Source organism: Podarcis raffonei, chromosome 2 (genome assembly GCF_027172205.1).
Source record: "Podarcis raffonei isolate rPodRaf1 chromosome 2, rPodRaf1.pri, whole genome shotgun sequence".
Lineage (NCBI taxonomy): Eukaryota > Metazoa > Chordata > Lepidosauria > Squamata > Lacertidae > Podarcis > Podarcis raffonei.
In genome coordinates this window covers 107,084,900-107,108,759 of record NC_070603.1, presented here as the reverse complement: position 1 = coordinate 107,108,759, position 23,860 = coordinate 107,084,900, and the positions used below count along the sequence as shown (strand labels likewise).

At 46.8% G+C, this 23,860-nt stretch overlaps 2 protein-coding genes across 2 annotated transcripts in view; one reads left to right on the top strand and one right to left on the bottom strand.

Annotated features, from left to right (window-relative positions):
* The window catches only part of PLXNB1 (plexin B1), a 138,279-nt gene extending 114,906 nt beyond the window's left edge, over positions 1 to 23,373 (top strand). Inside the window, exons 24-39 of the mRNA XM_053378522.1 lie at positions 1,637 to 1,785; positions 2,806 to 2,906; positions 4,304 to 4,521; positions 5,736 to 5,914; positions 6,993 to 7,059; positions 10,008 to 10,154; positions 10,956 to 11,133; positions 12,768 to 12,871; positions 13,274 to 13,358; positions 15,191 to 15,357; positions 17,036 to 17,196; positions 18,160 to 18,307; positions 19,150 to 19,214; positions 19,314 to 19,389; positions 21,952 to 22,026; positions 23,069 to 23,373. Of these exons, the coding sequence (XP_053234497.1) occupies positions 1,637 to 1,785; positions 2,806 to 2,906; positions 4,304 to 4,521; positions 5,736 to 5,914; positions 6,993 to 7,059; positions 10,008 to 10,154; positions 10,956 to 11,133; positions 12,768 to 12,871; positions 13,274 to 13,358; positions 15,191 to 15,357; positions 17,036 to 17,196; positions 18,160 to 18,307; positions 19,150 to 19,214; positions 19,314 to 19,389; positions 21,952 to 22,026; positions 23,069 to 23,173 (2,025 nt within the window). The 3' untranslated portion in view covers positions 23,174 to 23,373. The remainder of the gene's footprint in view (positions 1 to 1,636; positions 1,786 to 2,805; positions 2,907 to 4,303; positions 4,522 to 5,735; positions 5,915 to 6,992; positions 7,060 to 10,007; positions 10,155 to 10,955; positions 11,134 to 12,767; positions 12,872 to 13,273; positions 13,359 to 15,190; positions 15,358 to 17,035; positions 17,197 to 18,159; positions 18,308 to 19,149; positions 19,215 to 19,313; positions 19,390 to 21,951; positions 22,027 to 23,068) is intronic.
* Positions 5,253 to 5,532, bottom strand: LOC128408586 (guanine nucleotide-binding protein G(I)/G(S)/G(O) subunit gamma-5-like). Its single transcript, XM_053378536.1, has one exon. The coding sequence runs from the start codon at positions 5,530 to 5,532 to the stop codon at positions 5,326 to 5,328; it is 207 nt and encodes a 68-aa protein (XP_053234511.1). The 3' UTR covers positions 5,253 to 5,325.
* Positions 23,374 to 23,860: the final 487 nt, after the last annotated feature.

Sequence of the window (23,860 nt, the reverse complement as noted above, 5' to 3'; positions counted from 1 at the left end):
CTTAAATTTGTGTGGAGGGTTCAGAACTGGGTGGAAAACGATAATACCAGAAGGGGGCAGGATTCAGCAATGCATCCTCACGTCCCCTTGCATGCTTGCTTACATGCACGGAGAATGTGCCAGATTAGGGTCAAACTAGCAACACCACACCATGGTTTCTCCTTTGCCACCGGCACTAAGTTTTGGAGATCTTTGGTCTTCTGAGACACTGGGTCCATCTGGTGGGGAAAAGCAGGAAATACTTAGAAACTGCCACTTGGTAATACAGTGGTACCTCAGGTTAAGTACTTAATTCGTTCTGGAGGTCCATACTTAACCTGAAACTGTTCTTAAGCACCACTTTAGCTAATGGGGCCTCCCGCCGCCGGAGCACAATTTCTGTTCTCATCCTGAAGCAAAGTTCTTAACCTGAAGCACTATTTCTGGGTTAGCGGAGTCTGTAACCTGAAGCGTATGTAACCTGAAGCGTATGTAACCTGAGGTACCACTGTACAGTCGTACCTCGTGTTGCATTAGGTTCATGCTTCGTCTTTTTGGCTTGCAAACGCGGCAAATCCGGAAGTGTAAACGCAGAAGCATTCTGCATGCTTTGCGCATGCGCAGAAGCACTCTATTGTGCTCTGCACTTGCGCAGAAGCGCCGCTCTAGTTGCAGTCTTTTCGGGTGCGAATGGCACCCCGGAACGGATTGTGTCCACAATTAGAGCTACCACTGTATTGGTATAATAGGGTCTGGGGTTGTGTTTTTTGGCTCTGTCTGAAAAGCTAGCCCACAAGGTATGCTTATCTGAAGGCATAACAACAAGCATTTTATTTGTCATGGGATGATTGATTGATTTTTTTATGCATTAACGAAGGAACTGAGGTTTCAATAACTGCAGCTAGGTAAAACACAAAAAGTAAAAACTATTATAGCAGTAAAATACAGCCCATATTTTCAGCATCTCCAACAGCATCATTTGCTGAACCCCGTGAAAAAAATAAAATGGTCAGTGATGATAAATCCTTTTGTTTATTTTTCCCCCTTCCATTTGTTTTCCTTGTTCAGATTGAACTATGTGCGATATTGAAAGATCGTGTCAACCCACTATTATAATCCCCCCAAATTTAGTAAATATATATGATAGATAGACGATAGGTAGGTAGGTAGGTAGGTAGATGATTGGGACATACATCATGGAAATAGTAGTAATAAAGGTAAAGGGACCCCTGACCATTAGGCCCAGTTGTGGCCAACTCTGGGGTTGCGGTGCTCATCTCGCTCTATAGGCCGAGGGAGCCGGCGTACAGCTTCCGGGTCATGTGGCCAGCATGACTAAGCCGCTTCTGGCGAACCAGAGCAGTGCACGGAAACGCCGTTTACCTTCCCACCAGAGCGGTACCTATTTATCTACTTGCACTTTGACATTCTTTCGAACTGCTAGGTTGGCAGGAGCTGGGACAGAGCAACGGGAGCACACCCCGTCGCGGGGATTCAAACCGCCGACCTTCTGATTGGCAAGTCCTAGGCTCTGTGGTTTAACCCACAGCGCCCCCCGCGTCCCTCAGTAGTAGTAATAGTAATAATAATAATAATAATGGAGGCGCCTCCTTCTCACCTTCACATGAAATCAGTTTTCCATCTTCTTGTCCTTCAGGTTCAAATGGGCAACAACCAATTTCGCCTGGGCCGCGTGCAGTATGACACAGAGAGTCAGCTGACCTTCCCCGTGGAGGCCCAGATTGGCTTGGGGGTTGTCGCCTCCTTTGTTGCTCTGATCGTCCTCATCATCGTCTTCATCTACAGGTGAGAAGGAAGGAGGATGCTTGCCGGCCTGTCTGCAGGACCATATTCCATAGTCCTAGCCAGGCACTGCGGTCTACATGGGAGGGAAGCAAGTTGGGTAGTGTGACCTTTTCTGTCTGTGGAAAAACAACAACACGGATTTGCTTTTTGGGTATAGAGTACATTGGCACTGAAGCAGGAACTGCTCAGAGTTGCCTAGAGCAGTGGGAACTTTGTAGGTTTCTTCCTCCCTGTTTCCACACCAGAGATCATACTTGGCAGGGGCTGATGGGAGTTGTGGTCCAAAATATCTGAAGGCCACCTGGTTCGGGCAAGCTAATGATGAAGCTTTCAAAGTGCATCACATGCATTATCTTGTTGCATCCCTTACAGCAACCCTGTAAGACAGGAGCGAGGCAGCTTTTCTCTCTGCCAGATCCTTATCTCCCCGACTCCTGGCAGACAAATTTAGACAGGTGATCAGGGTCAGTCACCTGACATCACTACAACAGCAGGTTATGCTGCACTTTGAAGCCTCGATTGTTGGGACGTCAAAGTGCAGCATGGGGGGTAGGGTTGCCATACGTCCGGGAAAACCCGGACATGTCCTCTTTTGGGAGACCAACATGCCCATCCAAGCGGATTTTCCATTTTAAAGGAAATGTCTGGGTTTTTGGGGCTTGGGCTGCTCTGCACTGCGGCAGCTGCCAGCCCGAGCCAGGGAAACAGGCCTGTGCGCCTCTTTTCCTGGCTCGGGCTGGCAGCGGCTCCAGCTGTCCTCTTTTTTGCTCTTCAAGATATAGCAACCCTAGCACGGGGGATATTTGAAAGCCTTCTTGCTGCTGCGTCTGAGAATGTCTGAGAATGTCTGAGAATGAAAATATCAGCCTAGCTGTACAGCTCGCTGTTTCCTTTTTGCACGGTTAATTTGGTTTTGTGGCTGCAAAACCTGGGGTGATTCTCTTGCACAGAAATAAAGAGCTACGCTGCGAGTAGAAGGGATCAACTTTGGCATATGATGGTGATGGTTTTTCTTTCCAGGAGGAAGAGCAAGCAGGCCCTGAGGGATTACAAAAAAGTTCAGATCCAGCTGGAAAACCTGGAGACGAGTGTCCGGGACCGGTGCAAAAAAGAATTCACTGGTAAGAGGAGAGGAAGGAGCTTCTCCCTTGACCTGTCCCTGGGAATTCAAGTTCCCTTCTTCTTCTTTCTATAATTTTTATTAAATTTTCTGTTTTACAATTTAGGACATTCATTTAAACAACCTTAAAATATTGACGACTTCCCTTCTTCTCTTTCCATGGTTCATTTTACAAAATATAAATCCCTGCATATTTTATATAAACTTAGCCATTCAGTATTCCATTATTACGTCCATCAAAAGTTGTTTACACTGTTGAATTTATCTTAATGCTGCCCACATTTTCAAATAAACACAATTTTCCTCCATATCTTCAATAGACATTTTCCAATCTTCTTTAAACGTATGTTCTTCTTGTTCTCTTATTCTATATGTTAGGTCCGCAAGCTGTGCTTATTCCATCAGTTTAAGTTGCCATTCTTCTTTGGTTGGGACTTTGCTCAATTTCCATTTTTGGGCTAACAAAACACAGGCCGCAGTAGTGGCAAGCATTAATAACCTTTTTTGACACCTGGGAATTTCCGGTTTTTGGTTGTTGTTTTTTAAAAAGTACTTTTAAACATTTTTTTCAATTCATTATGGATTATTTCCCAATGCTCTTTTACCCTTTTACAGGTCCACCACATATGATAGAACGTTCCCTAAGTCTCACAATGCAGGTTTCTTTCAAGGCCGATGCTGTGAATTGCCTCTTTTGCTGCATCAGGATTGCTGATCTATTCATTATGATGCTGTTATGTTAGGCAGCCAAACCCATGAAATAGAGAAGAATCCCTTCTGCGTAGGCTGATCTCATTTTTGAACTTTTAAGGCTGTGGGGGAATCTCACAGGGCCTTCCCAATGCGAGAAAAATAGCTGGAGCTCCATTAAAATAAAAACAAAGGGGGCATTTTTAGTAGTACAGTAGGCTAAGTGGTAGAGCAGGGGTCAGCAAAATTTTTCAGCAGGCGGCCAGTCCACTGTCTCTCAGACCTTGTGGGGGGCTGAACTATATTTTTTGGGGGGAAATGAACAAATTCCTATGCCCCACAAATAACCCAGAGATGCATTTTAAATAAAAGGACACATTCTACTCATGTAAAATGCTGATTCTACTCATGTAAAAGGCTGATTCCCAGACCGTTCGCGGGCCAGATTTAGAAGGTGATTAAGCCGGATCCGGCCCCCGGGCCTTAGTTTGCCTACCCATGTGTTAGCATCTATGCAGAATTTCCTGGCATCTCCTGGGAGGGCTTGAAAAGACTCCTGTCTGATACCCTGGAGAGCAGCTGCCAACCAGAATAGATAATACTGGGCTGGACGGACCAATAGTCTGAGATTATATAAGGAAGCTTCCTTTCATTTCCTGCTTCTCACACTCTCGTCCTCATCACCTGGGTTTTTTTCTTTCATTGCAGACCTCATGACAGAGATGATGGACCTCACCAGCGACTTGGTTGGCACTGGGATCCCCTTCTTGGACTACAAGTCCTACGCAGAGCGTGTCTTCTTCCCAGGCCACCGCGAGTCGCCGCTGCAAAGGGACCTGGACGTGCCAGAATGCCGGAGGCAGACGGTCGAACAAGGCTTGGTGCAACTCTCCAACCTCCTCAACAGTAAGCTCTTTCTCACCAAGGTATGTTTTCAGGAACAGGTGCTTTTGTATTGAAGTAAAACAAAAATCACGCCTCTTTTTTTTTATCAACTCTTTATTGCTTGAATATAAAATTGATTCCACCATCATAATAGAAGTTATTACAACTAGCATACAAGTTTAGAGAGGTAGATTGTAAGAAGTTTGACAACAGTGGCAGTATTACTAGTTCTTTTTTGTTGTTGTTTAGTTGTTTAGTCGTGTCCGACTCTTCGTGACCCCATGGACCAGAGCACACCAGGCACTCCTGTCTTCCACTGCCTCCCACAGACTCATGCTGGTAGCTTCGAGCACACTATCCAACCATCTCGCCCTCTGTCGTCCCCTTCTCCTTGTGCCCTCCATCTTTCCCAACATCAGGGTCTTTTCCAGGGAGTCTTCCCTTCTCATGAGGTGGCCAAAGTATTGGAGTCTCAGCTTCAGGATCTGTCCTTCCAGTGAGCACTCAGGGCTGATTTCCTTAAGAATGGATCGGTTTGATCTTCTTGCAGTCCATGGGACTCTACAGAGTCTCCTCCAGCACCAGAATTCAAAAGTATCAATTCTTCGGCGATCAGCCTTCTTTCTGGTCCAGCTTTCACTTCCATACATCACTACTGGGAAAACCATAGCTTTAACTCTACGGACCTTTGTTGGCAAGGTGATGTCTCTGCTTTTTACTAGTTCTAAGTTGGCACATTTTACACAAAATTTCTGTACAGGTTCCAGGTTACTCTCTTTCGCTTCCATATTCACCAGACTGAAAGGTTTTTAGATCACTAAAAGGGTCCACGTAGGTCACACAAGTTAGAGAGATGAACACACTTTCTGCAGCCCAAAAGGATTTGTACTTGAGGAAACTCCTGTTAGTAGGGGGTCACAATGTGCATTCTGCAGGCAAAACGGCTTCAAGTCAGCTGCAGCTTGTGGAACTTTCACGTGGCTCACACTGGCCTCAAGGCGCAGCTGCTGCACGACCTTCTTCATGGCTGCCACGTTGGAGGAGCCGGACATGGTTCCAAAAATCGCGCCTCTTGTAAATCTTCAAGGCCTTTCTAAATTTAACCCCTTCCAGCTGCTAATCTCCATGGTTGTTGTTTTTATGGGAAAGCAACCTCTAAAGGACGACCCATCAACCAATACCTCATCCCCAACCAATCAATTGTTTCCTAACGACAGTTCTGTGTTTTTGTCCCCCCCCCCCTCGATGTGCCCAGTTCATACACACTTTGGAGATCCAGCGCACTTTCTCCCCGAGGGACCGGGCCTACGTCGCGTCTCTTCTCACGGTCTCGCTGCACGGGAAGCTTGAGTACTTCACGGACATCCTCAAGACCCTCCTGAACGACCTGGTGGAGCAGTACGTCGCCAAGAACCCCAAACTGATGCTGCGAAGGTGGGCAGGAGAGAGAGAGAGAGATTGAGAGAGAGAGAGAGAAAGCCCGCCACTTTTTCTGGTGTTGACATCCCCACCTCCCAACTTCATGATGTTTTAGAAAAAACTGAGTGCCCAGTATATCCCTGTGGGGAGCACAGGCATGTCCAAAGTCCGTTCCAGGGGCATAATCTGGCCTGTCGGTCCATTTAATTCAGCTCCCGTGGCAGTATATGTCCTGGGGTAAAATTCTTTTTAAAAAGCTCAACAACTTCTGGGTTAAATCCTAAAAAAAGGTGAACAACTTTTGGGTAAACTTCAATCCTAAGAGAAGCTCAACAACTTTCGTCGGCCCTCAATTCATCAGATCTGGCCCTCTTTGAAAAAAGTTTGGGCACCCCTGTGTTACTGTCTTTTTTGAGCTATGAGATAGAAGCAGGGTGGATTTGATTTAAATCAAATCGATTTAAATCACGATTTAAATCACTAATCAGTAAGACGATTTAAATAATATTTTTTTACAGAAAGACTCATTCTTGCTGGTATAATCTTAATATTTACAACCAGATGAAGGTTTCGTTTTTGGAATAATGAATTTTCAGAGTAGTTTTTACAGCTCTATCAGAAGTTACTGATTCGGTTGCACATAGAAAAATAATTTTGAGATTATGGTGGCGTTTAATAAGTTAACTCTATATTTGGACAACTTTTCTTCTGTACTTTATTGGAAGGAGAAAAACAATCATTTCCTCAATAAAAATTTAAGCAATTTATTTAACTAAAACAATAACATTGTAGCATATGTTATCCATGTTTGTTAACTGATGTGGTCAAACAATCTTTTTAAAACTAACTTAGACTTGAGTTTTAGCACACATGAAAAACTTAAATCCTTATTTCCTGATGAATAGCCTTTGGACTATAATGTAACTGAAATAGAAAACTATGTTTAGAAAGATTTTTCCTCCAAAAGCATTTTATTTTAAAAATCCAATTTAAATTTTAAAAAATCCAATTTAAATTTTAAAAATCCATTTAAAAAATCACTGATTTTTATCCACCCTCGACAGAAGCCTAACAAATTTGGGTTCTCTTTCAGGACAGAGACGGTGGTGGAGAAGCTGCTGACAAACTGGATGTCCATCTGCCTATACGCGTTTGTGAGAGTAAGACATACTCCTAGTTGTCCATTGAGAGAGGAGGTCAAGGTGGAGCTTGCATGTGCTGCTGGAATAGAGCTAGCCAAAATGGCCCCCTCCAGTTGGCGTCAGACTACAGTTCCCATCAGCCCTAGCTAGCATGGCCAACGGTCGGGGGATGATGGGAATATGAGGCCGACTGCGTCAGGAGAGCACTATGCTGCCAACTTCCTATGTGGCTGGCCTGCTGTTGTTATCTGAGTAACTCAATCTTGCCCACCCCCATGAGGCAGGGGACAGCTGTCAGGATCTCTTGGCCTGCAGGGAGAAGCAAAAGCTCCAAGAACCCGTTGTCACTTTCTCCCAAGATAAAGGTGGCAAGAGCAGGGGAACAGGAGTCAGAGGTGACCCTGGAACCCAACACATTAAAGCCCAGGCCATGAAAAGGTTGGCCATCTTGACACACCAGGAACATTTGTCCTTCAGAATAGTGAAATGTGGATCGACACAACCCCTCCTTTGAAGGCACTAGCATCTAGATTGGAAAAAATTTAAGGACTATTTACAGAAATATTGTAAAATTAAGGAATGTTGAATGATGCTGGATTGAAATTAAGTGGTTTCTAGCTGTAATGGTATAAAGGAATATGAAAAAATGGTTCTTTATAAGTAAAAATTTAAGGTTATAATAACCTAAGATGTTGGATAGAAAATAAGGTGTTTTTATAAGCTGTAATGCTTTGAGATAAGGATTTGCTGAACAAATAATTTGAACTGGACTACAAGAAGGGGAGGTATGAGGAGGTCAGAGAAATATGTTATTGAAAATTAAGTATAAGTGAACTATATGTGTTTTTAGTTTTTTTGTTTGTTTTTTGTTTGTATAAAAATTTGAAAATTTCAATAAATATCTTTAAAAAATAAAATAAAAATGAAGGCACTAGCATCTAGTCTGAAACCAAGATGCTTTCAAGGCAGCTGCTGGCTAAATCGGCTTTTACTCAGACCTGTGAGCCCACCATGATTATTATTTATTACATTTGTATAACGCCCTATACCTGCAGGTCTCAGGGCAGTGATGGCATAAAATCACAATATAGTGGTACCTCGGGTTAAGAACTTAATTCGTTCCGGAGGTCCGTTCTTAACCTGAAACTGTTCTTAACCTGAGGTACCACTTTAGCTAATGGGGCCTCCTGCTGCTGCCACGCCACTGCCGCTCGATTTCTGTTCTCGTCCTGAAGCAAAGTTCTTAACCCGAGGTACTATTTCTGGGTTAGTGGAGTCTGTAACCTGAAGCGTCTGTAACCCGAGGCACCACTGTATAAAAAACACAAAACACCGTATTTTTCGCTCTATAACACGCTCCCAACCATAACACGCACATAGTTTTTAGAGGAGGAAAACAAGAAAAAAAACATTCTAAACGAAACAGTGGATGTATGATTTTTGTGGTTCATGCTGTGGCCACAGACAGGTGATCTGACGGTGAGTTTGGGGTAGCCGAATGCAAAATTCCTGAGGATCCATCTGGATCCGTGCTTTGTAACCACGTTTTTGCACCACTGTGGCCCCAGGCAACAGTGGGTGCGTGATTTTTTTGGTGCAAGCTGTAGCCATGGACATGCTATGTGATCTGATGGTGAATTTGGGGTGACCCAGTGCAAAAATCCTGAGGATCCATGTGGATCCGTGCTTTGTAACCACGTGAATGAAGGAACTGTCAGTAATGTATGGTATCTCCAATACAGTGATGAAGGAAGGGGGGGGAGCTCACACTTGTCCTAGGCAAAGCAGCCAACTCCTATAGGCCTAGGTTCCTTCACCCCCCATTAAATATTTGAGGGAGTCATCCTCCCCACATGCTGATGGGCATTGCCATTCATATGAGGTACCAGTGTGCATGCACTTTGTCTTGAGATCATTGCCCCCCCCATATTTTATTGAAGTTGGAAGAGGGAGGGAGGGAGGGAAGAGAGATGGAGAGCTCACAATTGTCCTAGGCAAAGCAGCCAACTCCTATGGGCCTAGGTGCCTTCACCCCCCCATTAAATATTTGAGGGAGTCATCCCCCACCCCCATTGTGGTATGTGAGTGGGGCTTACCTGGCTGTCCCCCCAATATTTTTTGAAGTTGGAAGAGGGAGGGAGGGAGGGAAGGAAGAGAGGGGGGGAACTCACATTTGTGCAGAGTAAGAGCCGCTTACATTTGTGTAAGGGAGAGCCATAGAGCAGGCAGACACTGAGAAAGAGAGGCTGTCTCCCTTTCCCCACCTTGGCTTTTACACGCTGCGTGCTGCTCTTGCCGGCTTCCGAGCTGCCTCCCTTCTCCCACCTCGCCAAAAAGCCATAGAGCAGGCAGACAGGAGGAAGAGAGGCTGTCTCCCGACACTCAGCTGTTGCTCAGCTGTTGCCGGCTTCTCAGCGAGCCAAGCGGAGGAAAAGAGGCTGCCGAACAGCCAGCAAGAGCGGCCCCTCCTGCCTGCATTCGCTCCATAACGCGCACACACATTTCCCTTTACCTTTTGGGGGGGGAAAACTGAGTGTTATGGTGCGAAAAGTACGGTACATAATAAACAAGAACAAAAACCACCTCCCCAACACATTTTGAAAGGACATTGGATGTCAAATCAGCCAAAGGCCTGGTTATTTTTAACGTTTTGAAGAGGAACCGTGGCTCAGTGGTAACACTAATCAACTTTTTCAGACCTATCAGCGCAAACGTGCATTTTGGGATTAATTCCTTAATTTTTTCCACCCTGTATTTCAGCAGTGTAATGCTGCTGGTGTGACCCACTTTAGGTGAGGCTGGGACCCGCTGGTTGGTCTCAGCCCACCAGTTGACCCACTCAGCCTGGCTTGGTTAGATGTTTCCACCTGACCTGCTTCTGCAGTGAGATGGTCCAGAATGGCAGGTAGAAGCTCCCAGAGCTGCTGTGTTTTGTCTGACGAGGCCTTTCTCCATTTCTCCACTAGGACTCTGTTGGAGAGCCTCTCTATATGCTTTTCCGGGGCATAAAGCACCAGGTGGATAAGGGGCCAGTGGACTGGGTGACGGGAAAGGCGAAGTACACCCTGAATGACAACCGCCTTCTCAGAGAAGACCTGGAATACCGCACACTGGTGAGAGCGGCCAAAGTCCTGCTGGGGAGAGAGGCCCACCTAGAACCAGTCTCTCATTCAGCTAAACACTGGCTTCTCTGGCCACCCAAATGCATACCTCATCTTCTGGCCCTCTGTCCTTTTCCTTCACAGAGCTAATAGTTCCAGCAGTTCCCTGGGAAGAGGGATGGACTGTTAAATCAATCAGAAAATTGTAGCTCTGGGAGTAATATAGGGAGGGTCTCCTTGTTAGTTTCTGTTTGCCACTGAGCAGCTGCTTAGAGTCACAAGGCTCTGTTTACATTCCAGAGACCTTCCAGACTGTTGGAAGTCTCACGGGAGAAGGGAGACGGATGTGACGTCCTGGTTTCTCTGCTCCTTTGTTTCCGTTGCTCTCTGCTTTCATAGAGAGAGGGTGTATATTTCTTTGCTCTCTGCGTAGCTTAGTAATAAAGCATAGCATGTAGCCATAAATCTCATCACTTCTGCTGCTTTGGAAACTCTGCTGAATGGGGGAACGTGCCTGAGGCCTAATCAAAGGCTCAGGTCGTTAATTATCCGTCAGGAGGGCGATTCCAAAGGACTCGGCCGGAAGATGAGCTTTATCAGCTTGGCCGAGCGGAGATTCCGGCACTCCTAACAGCTCTCAGCACCCTTAACAAACTACAGCTCCCAGAATTCTTTGCGGTGTGTTCCTTTGCACCACAGCAGCACCGCCACTCATCTTTGTAGTGCTTAGTCAGCGTTTGGGCCTCGAGAAACAGGTGGGCGAGTGGAGTGCCGCTGAGTCATTTCATCTTTGCCCGCCATGTTTTTTTGCAGACCTTGACAGCCGTGGCTCAAACTGGAAGCACGGTGGGAGGACCAGAGGGCTCCCAGGGGGTGTTGGTGAAGGGGCTGGATTGCGACACCATCACCCAAGTGAAGGAGAAGATTCTCGACCAGGTCTACAAAGGGACACCTTACTGCCACCGGCCAGACCCAGACACGCTTGACTTGGGTGAGTAGAATTCCAGGCAGTGGAGGAAAGAGCGATTATGGTGGGACTCCGCTCTGGGATACGATGCCCCAAAGTGCCAAGGAGATGGACTATCTGGCTGTAGGACCAGGGATGGAGGGAACCTGTGGCACCCAACTGATGCTGCACTTCAGTTCCCATCAGCCCTGACTATTGGCTGTGCCGACTGAGGCTGATGGGAGTTGGAGTCCAGCAATCTAGAGGGCCACTGGTTTTCCATCCCTGCTGTGGGATACATAGAGGAAGTGTCTCCCGCCCCGTGCTCATTATGGGTTTGTAGCTGCTGCAGTGAAATCTGGTCCATTAGGGCAAAGGAGGTACTGTCAGATCAACCTTAGTCTCCCTTCTTCCAGCTTCCACCTGTCTGCATTCTTACTAGGGTGGTTCTGCTTGCCAGCTTCCTCCTCTTCAGTCCCAGTGTTGTTCTTGTAAAACTAAGCAGGGAAGAGAAGGTTGGGGACAAAACTGGATCGGGGTGGGTGCCGTGTAACGGGGGGTGGATGGGGGGGGGTTGCGCGTGATCCTGAGGGAAATCCTAAAGCTGTAGAATGGGAAGCAATAACATTTTGTGTTGTGAGCCGCCCTGTGATCTTCGCATGAAGGGCGGCGTGCAAGACTGATGAATAAAATAAATTAAGTAACTGAATAACAGAACTTAGACAGCAATCTAAGTGAAGAAGTCGGATTAAAAAAATAGGATAACCTGTCCCTGGTTTGCTTTGATGGCATTAAAGAGAGAGAGGAGAAAAAAATGATGTCGATTTAGTTTTTATACTGCTTATTATATTAAAACATGGCGTGCTCTGGTCCATGGGGTCACGAAGAGTCGGACACGACTAAACGATTAAACAACAACAACATATTAAAACATATCTCTAAGGGGTTTACAGAAAACTGAAACAACAACAGACAAGATGAACAAAAATATTACAAAAATGCCCAGTTATATAGCATTTGGGGTTCAATGTAACTTTTTCTTTGTAGAGAGTGTGAAAGTAGTCCCATAAGCAGTGCCGGATTTACGTACAGTGGTACCTCGGGTTACATACGCTTCAGGTTACAGACACTTCAGGTTACAGACTCTGCTAACCCAGAAATAGTACCTCGAGTTAAAAACTTCAGGATGAGAACAGAAATTGTGCTCCAGTGGCGCGGCAGAAGCGGGACGCCCCATTAGCTAAAGTAGTGCTTCAAGTTAAGAACAGTTTCAGGTTAAGAACGGACCTCCAGAACGAATTAAGTACTTAACCCGAGGTACCACTGTATAAGCTAAACCAGCCATAGTTTGAGCCCCACTCTCTTGGGGGCCCCAAAAAAAATTTAAAGGGGAAAAAACCTGGATGTACGTTTCCAGAATATAAGATAGAAACAAATAAAATAAAACCTACATACAGCAACAGTGTTTTTGTGTTGTGTAGGCTCCTGCTTGGCAGGGGGTTGGACTCGATGGCCCTTGTGGTCTCTTCCAACTCTATGATTCTATGATTCTATACTGTTGATCTCCCTGCCTTCCTCTCTCCCCATCTGGGCACGAACCACCTCTAAGCTGCTTGCCTCTGCTCTGTGCTGTTCTCCAACCTGGTTATTGATTTTTGTTCCCCCTTCGTTTCTGCTAGAGTGGAGATCAGGTCTGGCTGGGCACCTCATCCTCTCCGATGAGGATGTGACTTCTGTTGTCCAGGGCAACTGGAAGCGTCTCAACACACTGCAACACTACAAGGTGAGGGAGAATTATTGCTGGCCTTTGGCCTTCCTCTACAGTGGGTGGCTTGGCTCAGTACATGGGTTGCCTTGAGCCCCCCCCCCCCCCGGGACCTTTTTTTGGAGCGCCCTTGTTCTCCAGATTTGGCCTCTTTTTGACCTCTGGGATCTGGTGAAAGAAGGGTCCTACTCTGCGGCAGGGGTTTGGGCTTCCTGGCCTTTTGGTCCTTTCCCACTTAAGATTCTGCCATTACTTTTGCTTCCCTATCCCACGCTGACTTTATACAAATCCAAGATTGTGATGAGCCACTACAGGATCCTCCAGTAGGGGCTGCATGATGACATGATGACATTTTTATTCTATGGAGAGAAAAGAGGAATGCACACTGCTGCCTAACTCAATTTCCCCCTTCATTCTCAGGTGCCCGATGGAGCCACTGTTGCTCTTGTTCCTCGTATGACCAAGCATCTTCCCAGGGAGAATCAGGACTATATCCCTGGAGAGAGTAAGTCGCTCTAAAACTCTTGTTTAAATGTTGGAGGAAAATCTGGAGAAGTAATCAGTGCCAGCTTGGGTGGGCAGAAGGTAAATCTCTGAATGCTTGTCAGTAGATCAGAAAATATTCTGACTGCCGGTTGTTTTAACAATAGCAACAACAGAAAGTCTCCACCTTCCCCCTGTAAATTAGGCTGATGAAATGAAGAAAGCTTCTGGAGGAAACTAGGACTGTATTTTTGTAAGGCAGGACTGTGAGCTCAGCTCTGATAAGTGGAGTGGAGTCCCTCGGAAGGTGTTTACATATTATTTACAGTGGTACCTCAGGTTACATAGGCTTCAGGTTACAGACACTTCAGGTTACAGACTCCACTAACCCAGGAATAGTGCTTCAGGTTAAGAACTTTGCTTCAGGATGAGAACAGAAATCGTGCTCCGGCGGCGCGGCAGCAGCAGGAGGCCCCATTAGCTAAAGTGGTGCTTCAGGTTAAGAACTGTTTCAGGTTAAGAACGAACCTCCGGAACGAATTAAGTACTTAACCCGAGGTACCACTGTATACACAAAATAGCACACGTCACTTTGGATAGAACTTCCCATCGCTTTGCCTGACCAGATGAGGGCATAGGCGGGAAATACCCAAATCAGGCATAGGCAAACTCCGGCCCTCCAGATGTTTGGGACTACAATCCCCATCATCCCTAGCTAACAGGACCAGTGGTCAGGGATGATGGGAATTGTAGTCCCAAACATCTGGAGGGCCAGAGTTTGCCTATGCCTGACCCAAATCTTACAGACAGCTCCTCTTTCTGGGCTCAGAGCCCAGCACCCCAAGCCCACAGATGAGGACAACATCAAAGAAAGCCAAGTGAATATAAACACATATGAGCTCACTGCTGCAATAACTGCCCATTAATTGTGGGGTTATCTTGACTACCAAGATGGTATTTGCAGAGCTTCCTGAACGGTTCACCTTTGGTTCAACACAATTCTGTAAGCTTGGAAGTCTGCCTGCCGCTGGATCAGAGGGGCGAAAGAAGAAAAGGTCTGTCATTCGCTTGCAAGGATGTACAGTATGTGGTGTGGTAGTCAGCGCATTGAGCACACCTGCATTCAAATCCCTATTTGACTATGAAGCTTTTGGGAGTGGCCGCCGGGACCACATAACACCGGTCTTGAAAGACCTACATTGGCTCCCAGTACATTTCCGAGCACAATTCAAAGTGTTGGTGCTGATCTTTAAAGCCCTAAACGGCCTTGGCTCAGTATACCTGAAGGAGCGTCTCCACCCCCATCATTCAGCCTGGACCCTGAGGTCCATCTCCCGAGGGCCTTTTGGTGGTTCCCTCACTGCGAGAAGTGAGATTACAGGGAACCAGGCAGAGGGCCTTCTTGGTAGTGGCACCCGCCCTGTGGAACGCCCTCCCATCAGATGTCAAAGAGATAAACAAACAACTATCTGACCTTTAGAAGACACCTGAAGGCAGCCCTGTTTAGGGAAGCTTTTAATGTCTGATGTTTTAATGTATTTTTAATCTTTTGTTGGAAGCCGCCCAGAGTGCCTGGGGAAACCCAGCCAGATGGGCGGGGTATAAATTATTATTATTATTATTATTATTATTATTATTATTATTATTACCAGTTTTTGTCTGTCTCTCTCTCACACACACAGAGAGATCTACCTCACAGGACTGTTGTGAGAATGAATGGCAGGCAGGCAGGAGCCATCTATGCCATCTTGGTCCCTTCGGAGAAAAGACAGAATGAAACTATTTAAAAAGACAGACAATACCCAGTTCCAAATTCTAAACATTTGTTGGTGTTTACCGCTTTATACATTATAGAGACCCCAATGCTGGAGGATGCTGATGAGGGTGGGATGAAGCTCTGGCACCTGGTGAAGCCGACAGAGGAGCCCGAGCTGCCTAAACACCGGCGAGGGAGCGTCCGGGAGAGAGAGAGGGCCAAGGCTATTCCTGAGATCTATCTTACCCGCCTCCTCTCCATGAAGGTAAGAAGGAGCTCTCTGCTCACCTCCTCCCATTCCTGGTATCCTTTCAGGCCGCAACCCTAGGAACGCTTTCCTGGGCATAAGTCTCAGTGAAAAAGCAGACAAACTTTACCTCTGAGTAAGTATGCACAGAATTGCAGCGCTAGGCCTGTGCATTGCGACTTGGCGTCACTGGCACTGTTGCATCCTGGGACATTGTCCCACGATGCCCTTGCTGAACCTTCCTGAGGGAAAGGCAGTACAGTGGTACCTCGGGTTACATACGCTTCAGGTTACAGACACTTCAGGTTACAGACTCCGCTAACCCAGAAATATTACCTCAGGTTATGAACTTTGCTTCAGGATGAGAACAGAAATTGTGCTCCAGCGGTGCGGCAGCAGAGGGAGGCCCCATTAGCTAAAGTGGTGCTTCAGGTTAAGAACAGTTTCAGGTTAAGTACGGACCTCCGGAACGAATTAAGTACTTAACCCGAGGTACCACTGTAACCTGGAAATGAAAAGCACTGCTTTTCATACACATCTTACATGGCTGCACCTGTCAGTTCTGATGCATTTCACAATTTAGTGTTTGTTTTTCCATGATGCGTTGATAATTTATGTATTATATATATTATTTATCAATAATTGCTATTGTTTATTGATAATTGCTACTGTCGCTGCTTATGGCATGTACATAAAAGCTCTGTCGCTCGTAAGCAAAGGCTTGGAGGATGGGTACATTTTCCACAGAGGGTGCAAGAGGGAAAGGTTGAAATAATAATAATAATTTATTATTTATACCCCGCCCATCTGGCTGGGCCTCCCCAGCCACTCTGGGCGGCTTCCATAGAAACCAAAAATACAGTAAAATATCACACGCTAAAAACTTCCCTGAACAGGGCTGCCTTAAGATGTCTTCTGAATGTCAGGTAGTTGTTGATCGCTTTGACATCTGATGGGAGGGCGTTCCACAGGGCGGGACCCTTAACCCCCACTCCAGCGGTCTTCAGTTTCCGATTACAGTGGTACCTTGGTTCTCAAACACCTTGGTACTCAAACAACTTGGAACCCAAACACTGCAAACCCAGAAGTAAGTGTTCTGGTTTGCGAACCTTTTTCAGAAGCCGAATGTGCTCCATTTTGAGTGTTATGCTTCCGATTTGAGTGCCACACTTCTGTTTCGAGTGTTATGCTGAGGTGTGTCTGTTTTTGCTATTTATTTTGTGTTTTTGTTTTTGTGCCTCTTTTTGTTTTGTTTTTGTGACTGTGTGGAACCCAGTTCAGCTACTGATGGATTGTGTGACTGCAGTACATTGTTTATTGCTTTCATTTTATGGATCGATGGTCTCATTAGATAGTAAAATTCAAGTTAAATTGCTGTTTTAGGAGTTGTTTTTAAAAGTCTGGAACGGATTAATCCATTTTGCATTACTTTCTATGGGAAAGCATGCCTTGGTTTTGGAACACTTTGGTTTTGGAACGGACTTCCAGAATGGATTAAGTTTGAGAACCAAGGTTCCACTGTACAGTCTCAGCAGCCTTTTATTTAAAGCAAAGAAGACCAAAGTACCCCACCCCAAACAACAATGGAAATCCATGTAGCTTGGCAGTTCTTCCTCGCTGGCTCCGTGCTTGAAAAACACCACTGTAGATGTTTCTTGATGGTTTGTCTCTTTCTACCTGGGTTGTTTGCCTGCAGGGGACGATGCAGAAGTTTGTAGACGACCTGTTCCAGGTGATCCTCAGTACCTCCCGCCCCGTCCCGCTGGCTGTGAAGTACTTCTTTGACCTGTTGGATGATCAAGCGCTGAGCCATGGGATCACGGACCCAGAGACCATCCACATCTGGAAGACAAACAGGTGTGCAGCCCACGCTGATGCCTAGAGCGGAATATCCCACTGGGGTATTGCCATGCTCTCCACTTCTCTGTGACGGAGAATACTAGCACATGTTAAAAATTAGAAATTACTTGAAAGTACCAAAATAGGCCTAGGATTAAATTAAGAGTTAATTAAATAAATAAGATTTAGAACTTTAAGGAAAGTTAAGAAATTTTATTTTAATTGGAATATTGTGTTTTTAAAAAATGATATCAGAAAACTGCTACATTTTAATTACAAGGAAATTCAGATGGGAGGGCTCAGAGGAAGCCCAAAATATGTTTATGAGGTTAGAAGTTTAAATAATTAATTAATTTGTGGTGTTTAGGTGTTTACCGGTATTTTGTTTTTACTCTCTTTTTTGTTTATATTTGTGATCTTGTCTTTTTTCTTTTTGTTTTTTTTTTCTTCCTGTTTTTCTTTTGTTGTGATATATGTTACATCTGTAAGAAACTTAATAAAAATTATTTTTTTAAAAAGAGAATACTCTAGCACAGGGGTCATCAAACTTTTTCAGCAGGGGGCCGGTCCACTGTCCCTCAGACCTTGTGGGGGGCCGGACTATATTTTGGGGGGGAAATTGAACAAATTCCTATGCCCCACAAATAACCCAGAGATGCATTTTAAATATGAGGACACATTCTACTCATGTAAAAACACACTGATTCCCGGACCATCTGTGGGCCAGATTTAGAAGGCGATTGGGCCGGATCCGGCCCCTGGGCCTTAGTTTGCCTACCCATGCTCTAACAGAACTTTGACAGCACCCATCTTTGCTGCCCCTAATGGGGCGTGGAGTTGTCGCTATGTGCCAGGATTGCAATTGGCTTGTGCATTTTGGCCCCTGGTCCCTGGGCTACCCTAGTTCAGCTCCCGAACCACTTAGTCCATAGGATTCCCATCGCATGCCAGTATGTTGACCATTTCCTCTTCTCTCTGCAGCCTTCCCCTGAGGTTCTGGATCAACATAATCAAGAACCCCCAGTTCGTATTTGATGTGCAGACGTCAGACAATGTGGATGCTGTGCTCCTGGTCATCGCTCAGACCTTCATGGACTCCTGCACTCTCGCTGACCACAAGCTGGGCCGGGTGAGCTTGGAGAAGGCATTGGCGGGTGCCTTGAGTTTCTGCTTTGACATCAGTTGGGGGAAAATATGGTATCCGTATGCTCTCCACGCCATCTTTTCCTGACGCAAGTCAAGTGGGGCTGTTGCCTTTTGCTGCAGAGGATCCAGGCATTCCTCTGCTGTGGGCGTGTTGCCTTTCTTCTGAGCGCAACCTACAGTGCTTTCTTGCTCGGAAAATGAGCTTCTCTCCAGCACTGACGCAACCTGTCAGAGAATCGTGGGGAAAGGACCCAAAGGGACCCATCTCCCTTGCAAATGCAGGAATCATTCAGTTGCACGACTCTTGGCTGGTACCTGCCATGCGAAGGATGCCAAGGGACACAACTCCAGCCCATTTTTGTTGTTGCTGCTGCAACGTCTCTGTTGTCATTCATTGTAATGTGAGGGCAGAGCTCCTGCCCACAATTGTTGTTTTAAAAAATGGGTGGCGATTGAATGCAAGGCTTCCTCTCTGCAGCCAGAGTGGCTGCCCAAGCCAATTTTTTGCTTTCCATTCAGCAGGGCAGTTGTCAGTCACTGTGTGCACATTAGGGTGCTCAGAACAGCCCTTCTGAACCTGGTGCACTCCAGAACTTCTGGGCTATGATTTCCGTCATTCCTGAGCATTTGGCCATGCTGGCAGAGACGGAAGGGAGTTTGGAGTGCTAACAACATCCTAAACTTACCCAGCTCTTTCAAATTTTCCTCTTTCAAACTTTCCTTGTCCTATTCATCAATGCCGCCATTTGGATAACCATTATCATGACACCTAAAAATTTTCTGGGTGTTGTTCCTAATGTCTTGCTCCCTTTGTGGCATTTCCAGGATTCTCCAATTAACAAGCTTCTCTATGCCCGCGACATTCCACGTTACAAGCAGATGGTGGAAAGGTAAGGAGGAGGGCCAGGGAGCCGGCTGGATGTGCCAAGAAAGGAAAGGAAGGAAACAGGGTAAATAAATGAATGGTTATTGTTCTTTATCTCCTGCAGGTACTATGCAGATATCCGCCAAACCATCTCTGCAAGTGACCAGGAAATGAATTCCACCCTGGCTGAACTCTCACGAGTAAGTAGGCTACGAGCTACATCGCAGTCTTTTTTCCTTTCTCTGTTTTCCTCCTGCTGAGCCAAGACCTCTGTTGTTGTTGTTTAGTCGTTTAGTCATGTCCGACTCTTCGTGACCCCATGGACCAGAGCATGCCAGGCACTCCTGTCTTCCACTGCCTCCCGCAGTTTGGTCAAACTCATGCTGGTAGCTTCGAGAACACTGTCCAACCACCTCGTTCTCTGTCGTCCCCTTCTCCTTGTGCCCTCCATCTTTCCCAACATCAGGGTCTTTTCCAGGGAGTCTTCTCTTCTCATGAGGTGGCCAAAGTACTGGAGCCTCAGCTTAAGGATCTGTCCTTCCAGTGAGCACTCAGGGCTGATTTCCTTCAGAATGGATCGGTTTGATCTTCTTGCAGTCCATGGGACTCTCCAGAGTCTCCTCCAGCACCATAATTCAAAAGCATCAATTCTTTGGCGATCAGCCTTCTTGATGGTCCAGCTCTCACTTCCATACATCACTACTGGGAAAACTGTAGGAGCCTTCTTTTGGAACGGAAGAAGAGTTGTGCTGGATCAAGGCAATCATAGAATTGTGGAGTTGGAAGCGACCACGAGGGCCGTGTAGTCCAGCCCCCCTGCAATGCAGGAAACTTGTGCCCAATGTGGGGCTCAAACCCACGACCCTGATATTAAGAGTCTCATGCTTTTCCTACCAGCTGAGCTATCCCAGGGGAGAGGATGCTGGCCCATCTGATACAGCATCCTATTCTCACAGAGGTCACCCAAGATACCTGTAGGATCTGAGCACAAGAGGCCTCTCCCTTCCTGCAGTTTCCAGCAACTAGTACTCAGAAGCATTCTGCCTCTGGGCATAGCCCAGGCTTCCTCAGCCTCGGCCCTCCAGATGTTTTTGGCCTACAACTCCCAAGATCCCTAGCTAGCAGGACCAGTGGTCAGGGATGATGGGAATTGTAGTCTCAAAAATATCTGGAGGGGCCGAGGTTGAGGAAGCCTGGCATAGCCCTTGTGGCTGGTAGTCCAAAATATCCTTCTCTTCCATGAATTTGTCCGCCCCTCTAGAGTTACTAGGTCAGGTTGCATAATGGGCACAGAAGCAGCATTGGCGTTGCTCTCTGCCGCCCTTGTTTTCCATTGCAGAGATGCATACTTGACATAATTGTACTTGTACGCCACCTTTCCATAGTTGAAACCATGCTCAAGGTGGCTGGCAGTGCAAAAAACAACACGTAATTACAACATAACAAAAGCAGTCATAAACAATAAGTGAAGCATAAAAAATACGCATAAGATCCAAAATAAAGATGAAAGAAAAGTAACATTGATAACAGGAAACTCTCTCCCACCCCCACCCCAAACAATACCCCGGACCAAGATTCTGTTCAGCAGCCTCTGCTTTTGTAGCTGGAGTCAGTCCCGCCCTCCCAGGCCAGGCGGGAAAGGTCTGCAAAGGCAGGGAGCAGGTCTCACAGACAAGATGGAGCCGAGATAACATCATGACCCTCCACCCCAACTTCCTTGCATCTGGGGCTTCCAACTCTGCTGAAGCAACTCGGTTAGAGCAGAGGTTATTGCAAGGAAAATAAGTCTTAGCTTGTGGGCTGGGGCTGTGTGCCTTAATGACAGAGCACAAGTTTAATAATAATAATAATAATAATAATAATTTTTAATACCCCGCCCTCCCCAGCCAAGACCGGGCTCAGGGCGGCTAACACCAAATATACAGTAAAAACATTAAAAACAAAACACACACCCCCAACAAACAGTTGATTAGAATATAAGTTAGAATACAGTTTTAGTGGTAGCCTAAGAGAAGACTCCCTGGAAAAGACCCTGATGTTGGGAAAGATGGAGGGCACAAGGAGAAGGGGACGACAGAGGACGAGATGGTTGGACAGTGTTCTCAAAGCTACCAGCATGAGTTTGACCAAACTGCGGGAGGCAGTGGAAGACAGGAGTGCCTGGCATGCTCTGGTCCATGGGGTCACGAAGAGTCGGACACGACTAAACGACTAAACAACAACAACATAGATCAAAGCCATAAGGGGAGAAAATGTCAAATACTCACCTGGGCCAACTATCCACGCTGGTCCTACATGGGCGAGTAAAAAGAGCCGAGAGAAAATTTATATACAGAATCCCATATAAGGGGTTCCATAAAAAAATAAACACATGGGGGGGGGGTTAGATTGAGTCCAGCCCAAAGGCCAGGCGGAAGTTTGGATGCAGAAGGTTCCCAGGTTCAGACCCTGGCATCTTCCAGTTAAAACTATCAAGATAACAGGTGATGGTGGGAAGGACCTCTGTGCGAGGCCTTGGAGAACCGTTTTCCATCAGAGCAGACAGAACTGGGCTAGGTGGACAAGTCGTCTGTCCTAGTCCTATTTAAGGCATGTTCCATAGATCCATTGAGAGTTTCCCGCCATGAAGTGACTTCACCTTATTATTCCCATCTCTGTTTGCAACTTGGACCACCACAAAACCATTGGAAGTGACTCAGTGGGGGAGGGGGGCAGCATGTTACTCTCTTGGTGACAATTAACCTGTCGTTTCTCGGTTACAGAACTACTCAGGTGACCTCAATTCCTTGGTGGCTCTGCATGAGCTCTACAAGTACATCAACAAGTACTATGACCAGGTAAATGTGGCTCATATTTTAATGTGGTCCCAAAAACTTCCTTTTAAGGGAAAGGAACATTTTTTCAGGCTGGGGGGGGCACATGTCCCTGGTGGGGTGGGACCAGAGGCAAAAGTGGGTGCAAATTTCATCTTTGTACCACATTTAGCCCACAGGTGTTAATGGTTCATAAGACTCTGTTTCTCAGTTGGTTTTGCTGCTGCCGTTACTACTAACTCAGTGGCACAACGAACGGGCAACGAGGAAAATTGCAGACTGGGTGTAAAAGAGCCCACTGCCCCCACAGAAAATCTGTGGCTCCCTTGGAACTCGAAACTGCTCCCTCCACCAAAGGATTTGTTTTGGTGCTTGTCCCTTGGCCACTGAGAGGAGGTGGAAGTGGGGAGATAATTCAGAGCAGGGGGGCGAATGAATCAAGCTGACCCCAGACCTCAAAGAGGAAAGCATTCCTTAATCAGGGTGCCTCTACCAAAAAGGCCCTGCTCCTCCTGGATGCCAACAAGGAAGGCACCAGAGCAGGGGCCCTCCTAAAGATCATCATCATCATCATCATCCAGTGGTACCTCGGGTTACATACGCTTCAGGTTACAGACTCCGCTAACCCAGAAATAGTACCTTAGGTAAAGAACTTTGCTTCAGGATGAGAACAGAAATCGCGTGGCACAGCAGCAGCAGCGGGAGGCCCCATTAGCTAAAGTGGTGCTCCAGGTTAAGAACAGTTTCAGGTTAAGAACAGACCTCCGGAACGAATTAAGTACGTAACCAGAGGTACTACTGTATATTATTTATACCCCGCCCATCTGGCTGGGTTTCCCCAGCCACTCTGGGCGGCTTCCAGCAGAATATTAAAATACAACGTAGGTTCGCATTGTATCTTATTGATGGAGATTCTGGCCTCTAGAAATCCATGCACCGAGCCTTCAGAGGCCTCCCTAGGATGCAGAGCATCCGCTGCCCCCCCACCAAACAAAACCAAAAATCTGGCTCTAGAGGCAAAGGCGATCACTACCAGATAACAGCTCCAGGTTTCCTCTCCCCGCAGATCATCACCGCCTTGGAGGAGGACCCGACGGCGCAGAAGATGCAGCTGGGCTACCGCCTGCAGCAGATTGCCGCCGCCGTAGAGAACAAAGTCACGGACTTGTGATGTGCACAAGGGGACAGTCAGCCAGGCGGGGGGAGGGGGCAGAGGGCACCTGCTGCAGCCGGGACCAGGCACGCCACACCGACGAAGTGGAAGGAGGGAGGAGGAGCAGCAGCAGACCAGGAAATGCCAAGCGCCGTGGAGGGCCGAGGGTGCCAGAGAACTTTATTCTTCTTTTTTCCTTTGTGTTTTTTTTTTTGCAACAGTAATGATGATGATGATAATGGACTTTAGGGGAGCGTCTCCCTCCTCAGAAGCTGTGGGCTCCTCCCGTTCAGCTTGAGCCAGGAGGCCGGGAGTTACGAATGTGCCAAGAGAGTTAGAGACTAGTGTAGCCACGCAGGCGGCAATTTTTTTGCCTCGATGCCTGAAGCCAAGGCTCCGGCAGCAGCCTCTGGATTTGGGCGGGCTCCCTTTCGCCCTGAGAAGAGAGAGCAATCAGAGAAGGAGGAGAGCATCTCTTCAGCAGTGCCCTTCCCTGGCGCATCAAAACAGACTGGGACCAAGCGAAAGGGAAGAGGCTGAGGATGGAGCACAGAGGAGCCACTAGCTGGGACCCCGCCAAGATTCCTGGAACAGCACAGAGGAGCCTGCGCCTTCCTTGCTCACCCCCGCCTGGTTCGGAGGTCCTTGCCCCCCACAACCCAGCATGCCTTTCTGCAGCTGCTACTCCAAGCACAGAGCCCGTCC